Source organism: Patella vulgata, chromosome 2 (assembly GCF_932274485.2).
Source record: "Patella vulgata chromosome 2, xgPatVulg1.2, whole genome shotgun sequence".
In the NCBI taxonomy this organism is placed as follows: domain Eukaryota; kingdom Metazoa; phylum Mollusca; class Gastropoda; family Patellidae; genus Patella; species Patella vulgata.
The window spans coordinates 16,462,744-16,479,044 of record NC_065880.2 but is presented as its reverse complement, the minus strand read 5'-3'; the positions used below and the strand labels follow the sequence as shown (position 1 = coordinate 16,479,044).

General features: G+C 32.5%; 1 protein-coding gene across 2 annotated transcripts in view; it reads right to left on the bottom strand.

Moving 5' to 3' along the window:
- LOC126810834 (protein kinase C-binding protein NELL1) overlaps positions 1-16,301 on the bottom strand; it is a 68,732-nt gene that overhangs the window by 24,474 nt on the left and 27,957 nt on the right. For both annotated transcript variants that reach the window (XM_050536135.2, XM_050536136.2), the window contains exons 4-11: positions 11,747-12,017; positions 4,365-4,437; positions 3,726-3,808; positions 3,193-3,324; positions 2,144-2,237; positions 1,928-2,007; positions 945-1,056; positions 194-313 (exon numbers count right to left, since the gene is read on the bottom strand). In XM_050536135.2, coding sequence (XP_050392092.1) covers positions 194-313; positions 945-1,056; positions 1,928-2,007; positions 2,144-2,237; positions 3,193-3,324; positions 3,726-3,808; positions 4,365-4,437; positions 11,747-12,017 — 965 coding nt within the window. The remainder of the gene's footprint in view (positions 1-193; positions 314-944; positions 1,057-1,927; positions 2,008-2,143; positions 2,238-3,192; positions 3,325-3,725; positions 3,809-4,364; positions 4,438-11,746; positions 12,018-16,301) is intronic.

Sequence of the window (16,301 nt, the reverse complement as noted above, 5' to 3'; positions counted from 1 at the left end):
CTACTGCTGATAAAGTGAGGGCTCTAGAGATCCACAACCAAATTCAGTCAGATTACTCTGACAAATTTCTTCAAGACAATAACTCAACATAACATTCAGAATTCATCAATAACCACCTGTCTGAAGTCATCCAATGTACAATAGAAAGAAAGGCAACTGTGATGGGGGATAAGATTTGTAAAAAATTGCTTACCTTCACAATGTATGCCATCTCCTTGAAATCCAAGTTGACACTGACATGCATAGCGTGTGGCAAGATTAACACAAGTTGCATTGATATGGCAGTTATGTCCAAGGCCACAAAAATTTGTGCCTGAAAAATATAATATATTCTATAAATTTACTGGAAAAAATAATTCAATATAATCATTATCCCAACCCAAGACATTTTACATTGAATAAGTGATATGATGACAAAGTCAAAACCATTATTAATTTGAAGAAATAACATTAAAAGGTAGTAAATAGTATAAGAGTCAATGACCCTTTGGCTTATTCAAGCAACTAGACCCCAGATTATATTGTCAGTAATAGTTATTCAGATACAATCACAGACAAGTATCATTGTCTTAAATCAAATAATCACCCAATCAAAATAATTTAATTTGTTTCCTTATCATTGACTGTCTCTTTAAATGAAGTAAATCAAGAAAACTTTCTTTAGATTAGCAAGGAAGTTTAGTAAGTAAATATTTTCATTACATAGGATATATTTATAGGTGTACATGTTTAAACTAGTGCTTCATGATGGTTAATTATATATACCTCCCATATTCTGTCTTATTAAATCAGTGATGGAGTACAAGACCTACATCAGGTTTTATTCTACGATAAGAATCCATGTTTTTGTTGTGTTTTTTTACAAATTCTGATAGGAATGGTCTTAAAATAATATCAAATGTTATTTATAAACCAGATTAATTACAGGCCCCATATTTTATTACCTTTACAGACAGGACAACATTCTCCCTGAATTTGTAATCTCTCACTTTCTGGACAATTTAATTTTGGACAGCTTTCTTCTGGATCTTGCTGTTCACAAATCATTTTTCCATTCTAAAATAAAGTAGTTTTCAGCAATAGTTATTATTGTGCTTGTAATGTAGAATGAATGTATAATGTGTACAATACAGAATTACCATACAATACATTTGTTTTATAAACAGTATTTTTATTCAGTAGATATCTGAATTTGGAACAGGCTATTCTTATGTGCAACATGTAAAATACACAGTAGCTAGAACATACATTTAGAATGGATAGCACCTAGAATATACAATTAGAATATACAGTAGCTAGAATATACAGTACAATTATTGGTATACATGTAGAATACACTGCACAAGTTTGAATATACATGTAGAATACATAGTAGCTAGAATATACATGTGGAATACAGGGCAGCTAGAAGAGACAGTAGATACATGGGCAATACATATATACATGTACCAGCTAGAATATACATATGCAATACACAGTAACTTGAATAGGCAGTAATACATATATACCAGCTAGAATATACATGTGGAATACACAGTACCTAGAATGTGCAGTACCGGTATTAGGATATATGTATAATATGCATACACTCCACTTGTATGTTCCAGCTAGTGTATGCGTGAAAAGGTTTTATTTAACATCCGGTGGAAGCTAAAACTATTTTATACGCTATTTCACGCATACACTAGTTAGAATATGCATGTGAAATAGTGTGTGAAATAGCTTTATTTAACATCCGGTGGAAACGGACGTTAAATAAAGGTAAAACTATTTCACACACTATTTCACACATGCACCAGCTAGAATACTATTTCACGCATACACCAGCTAGAATATACATGTAGAGTACAAAATATCTGTAATGGTAGCTAGATTCCATGCTCTAACTTCAATAAAACATGCAAATTAAAATGAAAATCCTACTTACATCACAGGTACAATTAACACAAACACGAGGTTTAAAATCCTGACCATGGTCAAAATATTGCCCACTATAATAACAATTTGCTGGAAAAAAAACAACAGTATTTTATTTATAAATAAACGAATAAATTTTAAAAAATTTGTAAAGATTATAATGTTTGAAATGTACACTTTTAGTGTGTTTTTCTCTAGTTATAAGATTTGATATTTTTAAACTTACTTAAACAAAATGGACAACATGTACCATCTCTATAGACAGGTTTAGAACATTTTACTAACGGACAATCTACACTACCACAATGTATTGACCCATTCTGTAAATATACAAATTACAAAAAAAATTAAAACCATAAGAATTATGATAATATTACATTCATTCATTTACTGTCTAAGAATTGACTAGCAATATTTATTTCTTTCCTCAGTTTCAGATTTTCGATTTAGATTTATAAGACAAATTCTCAAATTGATAGTTTTAAATTATATTTACTTCTTATAATTTGAACTACTCAAATAAGAGAGGTTACCAGGCAATGAAAGGGCTATACTATATACTGGAAAACACCGAAAAACACCGGAAAACAACCGGAAAACTACCATAAAACTACCGGAAAACCACTTAATACCGGAAAACACACTAAATACCAGAAAACACTCTAAATAGGTAACTCGGAGCCTGGTCCTCTGGAAAACACCGGCAAAACCTAACCCTAACCCTAACCCACCGCTGGTCCTCTGGAAAACACCAGAAAAACCCAACCCTAACTCTCCGCAAACAGAGGACCAGGCTCTGGGTTACCTATTTAGGGTGTTTTTCGGTATTTAGTGTCTTTTCTGGTATTTAGTGTTTTTCCGGTATTCAGTATAACATGGTGTTTTCCGGTAGTTTTCCGGTATATAGTATTGCCACAATGAAACATATCAGCTAAGTCATACAAGCAGTCCACATAATAACTGTAGCCTTTTGATGGTCTTAACAATCAATACAATTCTTTGTTGCATAAATATTAACACTATACATAAATTCTAATATGGACTGGGGTAACAACAATATACAACCACATTAAAATGTGAGCATATACAAAATTGATGTGTTATGTAGCTTTCAATTCATTTTCTAGAGTCATTTTCAAATAGGATTTTAGAAAACCTATACCAAGAACAATAATCTTGTTGAGCGGTACTAAGCATTGTTTCCTATGTATCCACTTGTTGAATTTTCAACAGAGATAATAAAACATTAACTGAACAATGTTCTCTTTTACTTACCCGACAACTACACCTAGTGCATTTATCTTTTTCCCACATTTCCCCTTCTTTATGAATTGTTCCATTATCATAACAACTTTTTGAACATTCACACTGTTCTAAACCACTTATTCGTTCTTCAGCCTTTAAAAGCTGAAATAAAGTTAAATTGATTATTACTGAATTCAGCTTCGTTAATGATTTGAACGACTATCAATTTAAAATCCATATAGCAAAAGCTACTGGGACCTCAATTTCCTATTTTTTCACCAATCTGATGTAGGCCATCGAAGGTATAAAAATAACGAAACGAATTATAGATCTGTAGTTTATTTAATCGGATTGTTTTTTCACCTACATTTCTTCTTCTGTTAATGATTTCAAACTGAAAAAGTTTCAAGCATTGTAATTGGTCATTGCATGAGATGGATACTGCTAGTCCTTTGACTTTCTGTAAACTTGTATTACATATACTACCAGGTACATGTAGTTTGTCAAATTCTCATAACTTTCTACCTTGTTGTATTTTTGGTAACTACGTAAAAACAACTTACCTTATTAGACATATTTTTATATAAACTATACATTTCTTCTATTTTTTGTTCCATATCTTTATACTGAGCACAGGTGGGACAATCTGTAACAAATTGTACATATAAGAGTATGAAATATGAAATGAAATGAGGTTTAACACCCTACTTTTCTGTACCAGCTGATCTAACGAAGACAGGAGTGCACCAGGCGTGTACGTTACAATGTGCTACGAGGAAAATATTGCCTGGACAGCAGCTGTGAATTCCAACTGTCAAGAGTTCTTATCTTTCACATACTGCTCTCTGATACACATATTTTTAATTTATAAAATTCTGTTAACTTTTGCCATCTGATGAAAACACACGTCCTATTTCATTTTGTTCTTTTGTAGCTGAAATTTCGCTTTATTAGTCTTTATGAAGGTAGGATCTGGAATGATTTTTGAATAAATCACATTCTCTCAGATCAGTCAATGAAATTGTCATTTTAGACGAGCTTAATGGGAGAATGCAATTATGAATTTATGAGAACAAAACAAATACTGGTAGATAACATCATTCAATCAAAGTTCACCGAAGTAACCCCTGATGTGACTTTACTTGCAAACCAGTATGATGTATTTTGAAAAATGAGGTACAATTTTAAAGTTGATTATTTACCTGTATTTTGATTAGGACATTGTAGTAAATAACCATGGGCTTGGGTAACAATTTTTACATCATATAAAGATCCCTATAATAGAAGAAATATAGATTAACCTTTAATAAGAATATGAGAAGAAATGAAGGATAGGAGAAATCATTATATATAGACCCTTTCATATACCCACCATCAGTAAAATCTAAAATCATTTTGAACAAAACCAACAGAGCAACTATTGTAAAATTCTTTAATGTCAATGGAAAAACACATTCAAAATCTATAGTCTTAAAATATTGAAATTCAATAGGGTCCTTCCTTCCAGAAGAACCATCTCAGAAAGCTTAAAAAATATTCTAGTGATAACATTTCATGAATTTGACAATAAATAGAGAAACAGCTCTGAAATAGATGATCAAATTATTCTGAATTTAGGTTTTACTAACAACCAACAAGAACATTTTTTTGGTCCTGATTTGTATATTTCTAAATTTTTATATAGTAGAACTGAATTTTTGATATGGAGTTACACACATTTATTTTTGTGTGTAGATTCCATCAATAGTTTATCCAGAGTAAATTACAGTTCCTCTTTGTCACTTTGTCTTTCAATTAGCCATAATTTTGTCAAATATTTATGAAATCATTTAAATTATTGGATATAGTGTATACAATATGCATATCTACAGAAAATCTATAACACATCTTTCCTTCTTAAGTGTCACTTTATGCATTAAAGTACTTGGGGCACTACTGACGAGGGCCCTTATTCACGAAAACTTAAACTAAGATACAATCGAAATTTTAAGAAATACTGCAATACGATTGACTGAACAACATGCAAATTGGATATATGCAAATTGATTTTACTGGTCAGCCAATCGAATTGCAGTATTTCTTAAAATTTCGATTGTATCTTAGTTTAAGTTTTCGTGAATAAGGGCCCAGAAAGGCTCTTGTCTGTTTCAGTTATAGATTAGAAAAGACCACTGAATCACAATATGGTTCCTCCTTGCCCCAATTAACAGTAGCATCAAGTTTTTAAGAAATCTATTTTTAATACTTTTCTGTACAATTTCAAAAGCTTTATCTTAACCATAAAAAGACAAATATTCAAATTTTACAATAAAAAAAAACTTTTGAAATTCAGTAGTATTTTTTCACATACCAGATTGAGCAACCTCCTGAATTTCATAAATTTGAATGTAAACCGACCCTAGATCTCAGTCTCACCAGAATAACTAAATGAACAATATAAAAAGAAGAAAAAAAAAATCCTGTTAAATGAATAATACCGCTGTGTTTTAAAAAATTCCATCCTAACCTTGTGCTGTATCTGATTCACAAACTTTTAAACAGGAAATATAATTCAGTAAAATGCGTCTACTATTATTAATTTTGATATTCAATAGGCTTTATCCACACACTCGATTAAACAATCCCACCAAGTTGTGTAAAAAAAAAATTAATTAAAGAACTTTCTTCTGTATTGAATTGTCAATGTTTTCATAAGTCTGAATGTAATTGGGGAGATAACTCTGAAATTTGGTTTTGAAAATGCAAATCAATGCTAAATCGAGTGTTCACAAATAATTATGGAAAGACAGTGGACAAAAGTGACAACAATAAGCATACACATTAAATGTGGACCATAAAACCAAATTTAAACATACGGGTGTCAGAGGATAGAGGAAATTTACCAACAATTGACCATATGATTCAATTTTTTGTCAGAAATCCAAGTACACTGCAACATGATTCACTAAATTACATCAGTGTTCTATTTAGTACTCAAGGTAGAGTGTATCCTAGGTCTCCCCCCACCCCCGCTCGCCCCCTCTATAAAATTCAAGCGCTCAGTAATACATGTGTCCAGCCCTGTTAAAAATAAAGGCATCTACATGTAGGCATACATATAAACAAAAACAATAGCAAAATATTTACCAAAACCCTTTTCAAAACCAATTCATGAATTATCGCACAGTATTTCAGACTGCATTTATGCACGAACAAAGGTAATAAAAAAATAATTTAAAAAATCCAAAGAATGATTGGACACTGATGATAAAATAATATTCACATCATATACATGTACACTGACTGTTTGTAAGTAGTTCTAGAAATTATTCAAATGAAATTTACAAAATGCATAAAGAAAAAACTGTCTTTCAAAGATAATTCAATATAGATAGACCTACAGCCTTATGTTTGCAACAAATGGAGAACAAGTCAAAACAAATTCAGAAACAAGGATTGGGTCTAGTGGACCTCTCTACCAATAAATCATGAATTTAAATAAATCTAAACATTTTCAAGAAAAGTTTTTTAAATTCCTTCCTAGAAATTCTGGAAAACCAAGAAAAAATATGAAACTAATAGATTTACCCCCCTTTAAGAACTATAATTGAGTCTGCCTAGCTTGCATGCCCATAAAAGGAAAGGTGTTTTGTCTGTCCAGATGTGTCAGGGTGACTGCTATTTATTAAACATGACAAGAAAACAAAGACAAAGACAAAACTGAATGATGATAGAAAGTGATGAACTGATAGCTACTGAGGTGAGCTACTTTTCTTTAATGAACTAAATTTACAGTGTCAGAGTGGTTCATGTTTTTATACCATTAAAAAGTGTCTGACAGTTGGTTGCCTAAAAGCTCACCTTAAAAAAAAAACCCAGTGTAATTTGCCACAATGTTTGTAACAGAAGAACATTAAAACATACCAACAGAACAATAACTCTTATGAATGTTAGATTTCTAATTTTTAAAGGGAATATACTAGTCTAAATGGTATATCACAAAGATATAATGAATTTCAAATTTGTCAACATTTGGCATGGATGATATAACCAAGTAATGGTCAGACCAAGAGCAGTAACTGTGCCATAGCACAAACCCAGAATTTGTGAGAGAACAAGATTATTATAGATTAAATGTAGGCATATATTTATTTCAATATTACCTAGACTCCCCATATTTTTGAAAATTCAAGCACCGACCTTCTTGGAGCCCAACATTTTGAAAAGTGTTTGCTGAAATCCTTAAAAACCACTATTGTTTTAATTTATACCACTGGTGTGGTAATGAATTTCTTAATGTCTTTTTAATCAGAATGAATTGGCACATCTTCCTCAAATTTAGTCATGTACAAGTCTGTTCAAAGGTTGGTGACAAGGACAATAATTCCTGCATTAATCATAAAATGACACCTTATTTTGAAAGGCTACTTTCTTAGAGGAGCTGAAACACTTTGATGTAAGTCAAAATAAAGTACGGTATTCAGTTGGTTTTAATAAGATCGGACAAACTTTATACAATTAAAATTTGTTTTGCTAAGTTAAGCCGAGGCCGAACAGCTTATTAATTATAGTTTCATATTTAGCTTACTTTGTCCACACTGGAACACAAACCTGTTTATATCTCAACACTGATTTTATCTATAGACTCTGAAGGCAGATTGTCATCGCACAATACAAATCAACATAATCAACAATTTTTGGCAGGACCTGAATCAAAGTTGTTTAACCATTTTGATGCTTGTCAGGAGGAAGAAAACCCTGAATTGGCACAAGGTTTCAATTGAAAGAGTAGGCTAATTACTTTGTAATAAATTGTCACCCCATGACCTGAATTTCAAAAGGAATTGTTCTCACAACTAACAACAGATTTGTTCTTAAGGAAAGGTAAAATTGAGACTTTTTAAATAAACAGAATGCAGAGTTATCACCCTTGTCACCACAACTTCGTAAATGTTCTACATGCCCTCCCAATAGAAACTGCTGGTGGGCGTATATTTGTTGCCAGACTTTAATATGTTAGCATGTGAGATCGAATATCAGTAAAATTGATACAGAAAACTTCCAGCTTATATTACATTTATCAATTTCTATGGTCAAATAATATCTCAGAAATTTTATCTTCAAATCAGATGTGCATGTTCACATTCATTTAGAATAATTAACCCATGAAATATCAGGTGGTGTGTAGGCTGTAGAAAAGATAAACTACATGTATGTCTGTAAGTAGAATCCCAGCATGTTTTAAATTTGATTTAAGATTGAATATTGAGTAAGCTCAACACTCAATCTATGAAAAATTCTCAAGACATGCTCACTGTCTTTACTGTCTGCACTGATAAAACAGGGTTGGATCTCGATATTGAAGTAAATGAAATGAAATGAAATAGGGTTTAACATCCTACTGTTCGGTCCGTATTGAAATGTTGTAGTTGTTATTCACGAGCGCAAAATACCCACAACAATGAGGGTCTTGGTGGCCTTCCCTAGAGAATTTGGGAAAATGGAAAGCTGTAGATGCCATTTTTGACAATTTTGGGCCCTGAACTCCCTAAATTGAGCCTGACCGGTGGGTTGGTGGGTCCCCCCCCACCCCTACCTGGATCTGCTCCTTTATATGTAGAAAATAAATAATGTGAACATAGAGTGTAAAAATTAGATTGAGGTGTAAGTGTTCAGAGGTAAACTCTTGTAATGTTTATGTACAATTTGAAGGGATGGGTACAGTCAGTTATAGTCACTGTTTACGCTAGTCATCAGCTGCGTGTACATACGTTCATTTTCTTGCAAGAAAAAAACCCAGGTGTATAATAATAGACAAAATGTTTCTTTGTACAGGAACTTTAACTTCTTATTGTGTATGTATACAACCACATGTTATGAACTGGATACTTTCGTCAAAAAAGTGGCTTCACTGTGACCTTGGCTACTTTCAGTGATTTTCCTTTCCTGATACCTCCAGCACTTCCATACTCACACATAACAGCTCTCTTCACCATAACATTACACATGCACACATTCGTTCTAATTAATAGAAAATCTATATGGTGTTCAGTCACATGACACGACCCTGGTCTATGCACAACATAATTATTTCTACTCCTTGTGACTAAAATATATATCGAACCTATGAATATTACAAGTCGTTAAATCCACTTACAGATAAGCTTTACATTATATACAATAATATAAAATCCATTTCAGTGGATAATGACAGAGGAATAGCAAGTTGAGTTTTCAAGGTGGCACAAATTTTGATACATACCGAGTCAGGTCCCCTGAACATGCGTCCTGTGTGGACATTTCATTGAAAATTCCTAGGAAGTATATTATTATTGTGCTTAACACATGCTATTATCAGAGCTGACTTCAGATGATAATTAGGCTACTCATATCTCTATTTTTATTAAGAATATAATTACATTTTCTGAAGGGAACAGTCAAATACTCTTAATTTTAGGAAAGCATGATTCCAAGAATAACATTCACCAAGATTAATCTACCCTAATCGGATAAAAATTAAGCATTAACATAGTAAGTTTATGATTTGGAGTTTCAAATGGAATATTTAACTTTGCAACTAAAATATATAGATTTATTAAAGCACTCGATACTGAACACACAATCTTCCAGCTGTATTCAACATACACACACCAGCACCTTTGTGAAAAGAGACACCTCAGAGGGCAAATATAGTATATACATTTTCTGCCAAACCACTTGATTGATTTCAACAATATTGGGTTAGTGTGTTAATTTGATGATGATATATTCATTTATTGGCCAGGTGGAGTGGCTCAGAAGAGCTGAAAGGGTTTGCATTTTTTATGACTGGCAGTCAATTCATCAGCAATGACAAACAAAATCAATGTCAAAATTTGTTCCAACCACATTTTCATACACAAGTGGTCTTTGCTTGGGATTTCAGTATGTGTATACAAAAAGAGACATCTACATCCTATTTTTCTGATTAAATACTGAACATGGCAACAATAGTACAAATGATCACCATGGCATGGGCACTAACTCTTATCAGAGAGAGAAATGGGGTTAAACGACCACTCGACACAAACTAGGTCATTTTGGGACTAACACATGGTTCAATTTTATTTCAATAATTCGCTTGCGTGTAGGGATCTTTAGCAATGGGAGGAAACCCTACTCCTTGTCACGTACAACCGGGGGATCAAAACCATGCCAGTTGACTCAATGACAGACCTTATGATACAGCGCGCACATGCTAACCATTCTGCCATCCAAGCCCCAAATTCTTATCATTCAATCATTACTGAAAATCACAATATGGCAACACAGCTTTGATATAATTCAGTAACTAATTCTCCTGAATATTTCTCTCAAATGCAACTCAATCCCACTTAATTTAAACTATGTATATATATCAATATATATCAGCAGAATAATTTAGCGCAATAATTACATGTACATGTATGTATGTATGTTACTATCAAAAATGTTTGAAATTTAGTAGGTGTCTTTCATTTCACTGATATTAAAATAATGCACATTATAATATACACTTTTAAAAGAAAATTATAATGGTTATTTTAATAATTACATGTACAAGTAGAGTGTCCACAATGTTCTACAAAGCTCAACCATATACAGAATTGGACAAAATAAAAAAAGGCATGTTGCTTAGGTGGTGGCTGTGATAAAGCTTCTATATCTTATAAAAGGTTCCCTTTTTCATATTTAGTAGATTTCAACAAAAAATGGTGAATCTGTATCATACTGAAATGCATGGCATACTTGTTGGGCAGCTTTCTATCATATTTCACAATGTCCTTTCAGCGAACTGCAAGTTTGTCAAGGTGAACTAAATGTATTTGGCAGAGACCACATCCGAAAGGAAAAGCATGAATAACATGTGGAGATATAAACTACATTAGCGCTATTCAGAGTCTAGGGTTATACTGAATTTGATATTTTATAATGTTTAAAATGATGTCTCATTTGTGGTTTAAGTCCCCAAGTTACTAAGTCTAGCTAATACTCTAAAGGCAATTCTAACTTCAATTGTTGAAGGTCAGCAGTAGCAAAGCGAAGTGTCTTATTGATATATGTTTTGAAACCATATTTTACATGACATTTTTCTTGGGGATAATGGTTCAGAATACTTTTATATACGATATTACAATATAGATATTGTCCTATACTTACAAATTATCAAATACCCTCTACTAGTGACTTTTAAAAATCAAGAAATGTACTCTTGAAAATAGATTATTGGATTTTAGTCAGAAGTGCTGAATTGGCACCAAGATCCAAAGGTGCACATAATTTACAATGACATTAACATACCTGTATTGTTCCATCATTTAACTAGTGTATAAAAATACTCACATATATCCATTAGAATGATCACAGAAGAGATAATCCGAATAGGCTTACACAATACTCAAAATTATGCAATTTACACAACTCACTAGAACCTTTGACACATACTCTTAATCCCAATACACTAATAAGATGTGAGAGGCTGTGTAATAATCCAACACCCACTATAAGAACACTGATTGATAATGGTATCCATGTATAAATCACATTAAAACACACTTATATACATGTATATCATTATGTTACTCACCCTAAAAAGTGCATGTTGACTGTTTCTTTGACCTAAAAAAAGTGATAATTTCCCTGATGTGAACGTTCTATCTATAGTTTTTATCACACGTTCATATATTTTACTACAATCCACTAATAAAACAAGATGATTTGCACTGAGAGATATAGCAAGTTTATGCCACTGATTGTCAGCTAGTCTGTATGGGAATGTTTCCACTTGGATTTGTTGGTCATGTGTATAATGAAATCGAATTTCATCTTTTCTACCACTACTTTCAATTTCTAGAAATCTGAAAAGAAAAAAAAAAGGAAAAATTAAATTTAAGCATACCGTTCGTAAAGCAAGAAAATCAGAAATTGGTTTGTTTAATTGATGTCACTGCTGTTAATAAAACCCCCAGGACGCCATTTTTGCTTCTTTTCGACATGAGTAGATGTTCAATCTAATTTTCAGAGTTTTCCTGTCAATCATACATATTTCCATCTAAAATGTTACCTAGTATGACAGAATATACATACCATTATGGCATGGATGCATTTAATTTTATGTCAGTGGTATATTTTTGGGCATATATGCACTTGGATCAGACTATTTTACTCATTACCATGACACTTCTTTATAGCATGAAAGTGCTTATTTGTTATTAGATGTGAGGTCCTCTAAAATCTAAATGAGCAACCATAATTCCATTTAAATGTTTGAATGGAATTATTATTAATTAAACTGGAACTACACAGGACACAATTCTATGGTAGACAATTACTGTAGTACTGAGCAATGTTTGCAATAAGCCCTAGTCTTTATGAAAATAACAGTATAGACAGACAGGAGTGGTGACATTATACTCTCACATAAAATCTGGCTGTATAAAAATTTATTTTAGAAACTGTTATTAAAGATTGTAATGTAGTGAAAATGGACACTCTTACTGAATACTAAATGATCTTGGCTTTTATCACCTCTTCAGAGCAATTTGATTTACAACAAAATCAATGAATTATCTCAAACAACTTTCGATTTGGTGATAATAAAACCCATCCTAAAAAAGGGGTAGTATGTTCAAATATGAAGTCCAGGAAATTGCTCGTCTAATAAAGTAGTCTGTTATAAATTTTGACCTGACCTGCCTAGGATAAAATAGTAAGTAAACTGCATTTAATTTCAGAAATGTTAAATACTGTCATCACATATCAACAAGTGCACACTAAGTCTGTAGCAGTCATTATAGCATACTGAATGGGTTTGATCAAATTATCTAACAAATCTTGAATTGTCTACAAGAGAAATTAGTGTTTGCTATCATGTGTAAGACCAAAGTAGATAGTAAGATTGTACCAGACAAGCTACCATCCGATAAAGTTTCTATAAATCAATTATTCAATTAGCCCATGTCTCCTAGTAAAACATTCAATTAGCTTGAAGCAAGGCTAGTTTTACTTGGTCTAGCCTTGATGCCGAACACTCTAATATTCATGTAATCATAACCTCTTGGCAGTGTTAGGAGCCAATGAGAAAATAATCTTGATAGACGATAGATGGTACCTTGTAAAGTACTTATATTGGACTGATTTATTGAGTATGTTTTTACGAACTCCTTGTCAAACAAGATTTCAGTCAAGTAAATGGATAACCATTGATCCAATCAGTTCTTGGTAACTTAAACGTTGGCATATAATTTCTTCTTAGGAAAGGATGGCCACAAACGTATCCAGATCAACAAGCAGCTTCAATACAGATAGAACCATAATTTGTAGATCGTGACTGAACATTGTCAAAATGAACATTTTATGTCCAAATGATTGTTTCACTTTACTGGGTTTACACAATCCGCGATCAGACATCAGATCAACCCAAATGAACCTTTTATTTTGATCTAAAAAAAGGTGGTCCTGCTCCTTTAAATGCTTCTGTGATATGTGTAATAATTTCCATCCTACACTTAATAGACATTTTCAAACTGGTTGGAAAAGGCTTATTATTAAATAAAATACTGGAATGACATTTCTCTTTATTGCGAGCAACATAAATAAATGATGATGTAACATCAATTTATGGGTGCCGTAGAGCTGTCTATAATCTATCATGCTATTGATTAACATTTTAAATAATAATCACGAATCAGTCTGATTTGTCTTTCGTACCACCTGCATCTTCATGAAAGCAGATGCAATCAATATCTCAAAAGCATAATATGAAAAATACAGAAGCATTGGTTTCAGTTAATTCATGAAGCAGGAAATCAAATAATTGTTGCTACCCTTATAGCATTTTAATGAAATGAGTTTTGATTTGACCCTGTACTCTTGACCTTCATTATAACATGTATGAATTTCTGTTTGAAGAGTTAGAAATCAAATAAACTGTTTGGGGTTAATGTAACGTGAATGTGTATTCAAAATACAAATATATAATCAAGTCTGATTCCATTTTCCCTCTTCAGGATCTTGGTTCTACTATAATTCATACTAAATCTTTGTCATCTACTGTTATTGATGTGTAGACATAACCCAAATACTAAATTAAATAAAATTTAAAATGTTCAGTATAGAAACCTAAGTTACCAGACAATACAACCAAGCTGTATACAATAATCGTTCTGCAGCACAACTCAGAAACCTATTAAATTTTGTTTCAAACTTGCATCATTCATACATCTAGAACTGTTTTCGGTCTTTTGATACGGTATGATTCTAAAAAGGCTGTAGTGGTAGTTTGTAATGGTATTTGAATTCAGTTATGTCCACTAGCCAGGTAATACAATTGATGCCTAATACTATTTGCTATACCAATAGTGCAGAGATTGTCTATCCCTGTGCCTTTCAAAACATGGCCAAGGGCGCAGGATGTTGATGATTTTCTTCTTGTCTTCCATCTGTGCTTCATGGGATTTTTTCATCTGCTGATGTTGACTTGCCATTTTGCTTGGAACAATTGGATATGATTAACAAATGCCATGTCCACTGGAAATAGCAAATGTCCCATTAAATATTTTTCTCCTTCCTTCTTAGCAGTTATGGGAAGGATTTCACATTCAGCTGACATTCACAAGGCATTAAAATCTGTTTACAATTGGAGGAATTCATCCAGAGGATTGTTGGATCAACCTTTAATCAATCCTTATGTATTTACAGATTCCTATTGTCACCTTGGCCAGCTTTTAACCCATAACAAACTTTATACCTTGTTCAAAATATGACCTCCAATAACCAACTGCAGTCAGTAGTGGCCAATTTTTACAATTGTATCCTATTTCTCATTTTAAATGGTATGATCTCCGATTGATGATTTTATCCAACAACTATTGCAGACTGACTGATAAACCATTTTCCAGCACACGTTCTTGTGGGTATGGATATCAGACAATGTGCTTAGACTATCTTCTCATTTCTGAAGGTTCATACTTTGGCAGCTCTCAGTATTGTCCCTATCTTGACTGGAGTGCAAAGATTCATTAACTTTTGGCTTCAGGTTTCATTTTAATCATTGACTTTTCTATTGGACCCCATAGTCCATATCAACCATGTCACACAGAACAGAAACTATTTCAATAAACATTTGTGACATATTTTTGTATTTTCCATTTATTAAAGATACATTAGTTAAGAGTTATATCAAGAGTTGGCCATTCTTGCTATAATAATTCAAAAATAGATGATAAAAAAAGAAAATGTTGAAAATTTCAGTCAAATTATTACTTTGTTCTGAACGGAATTGTCACTGTTGGAAATTTGGACTAGAAACAGGCATCAATTGTGTCTGCACCGTCTATGAGAATTGGCGATCGTTTGATTGACAGACGATAACTCCACCCACATATTCTCAATTATCAAGTAACATGCTCAATGGCTATGGTAGCCTCACTTGGCAGGCCTTTCATCACCAGTTTCCGGTAATGACCTCAGCGACTAATGGTAAACGTTAGCTTGGTCCGCCATTTATTGATTTAATTTTTAATGGACGGATGTTTAAATCCAAACTGTATCCAAGCCATCCGTGGGTCTACAGAGTTGATTTTGAGTTTGTTGGTAAAGAAAGTTTTAATTAATAATTTCTATAACATCTGAAGCCTAAAGAAAGACTTGCAAGAGGCAGATTTAGCTCTTGCAGAATGTATGTTTAACTATTTTATTTGCATCACCATATGTTCTTCTCAAAATATTGGGAGAGAATGTGGTGGAAACCACCTAACATTAAGCTCTGGTTGGTTATTTAATACCACTTTGTTAAGATCTTAAACTAGAAGTACTAATTGTTGATTATATGCACTCAATTCACTACATTAGTTTCACAGAAAACAAATGAGCATTTCATTAAAACTCAAGATTAAAATATGATTCTACTGTTTTAAATTTTGCAGTTTGATAATTGTTGTAAATTGTTCAAGTCGAAAGTACAACTTTTACTGTACACCTGATTTTATTGGCAATTAAAAGCGTCTAGCTTTTTTATTTGAACAGAAAAGTAGTGCTGTGCCCTAATCTTATAAAAGATCAACAGGCTCTTTAAAATTAGTTGCCGCATTGTTAAAATTGCACATTTAATAAGAACTGACAGATGATCAATACACTATGCA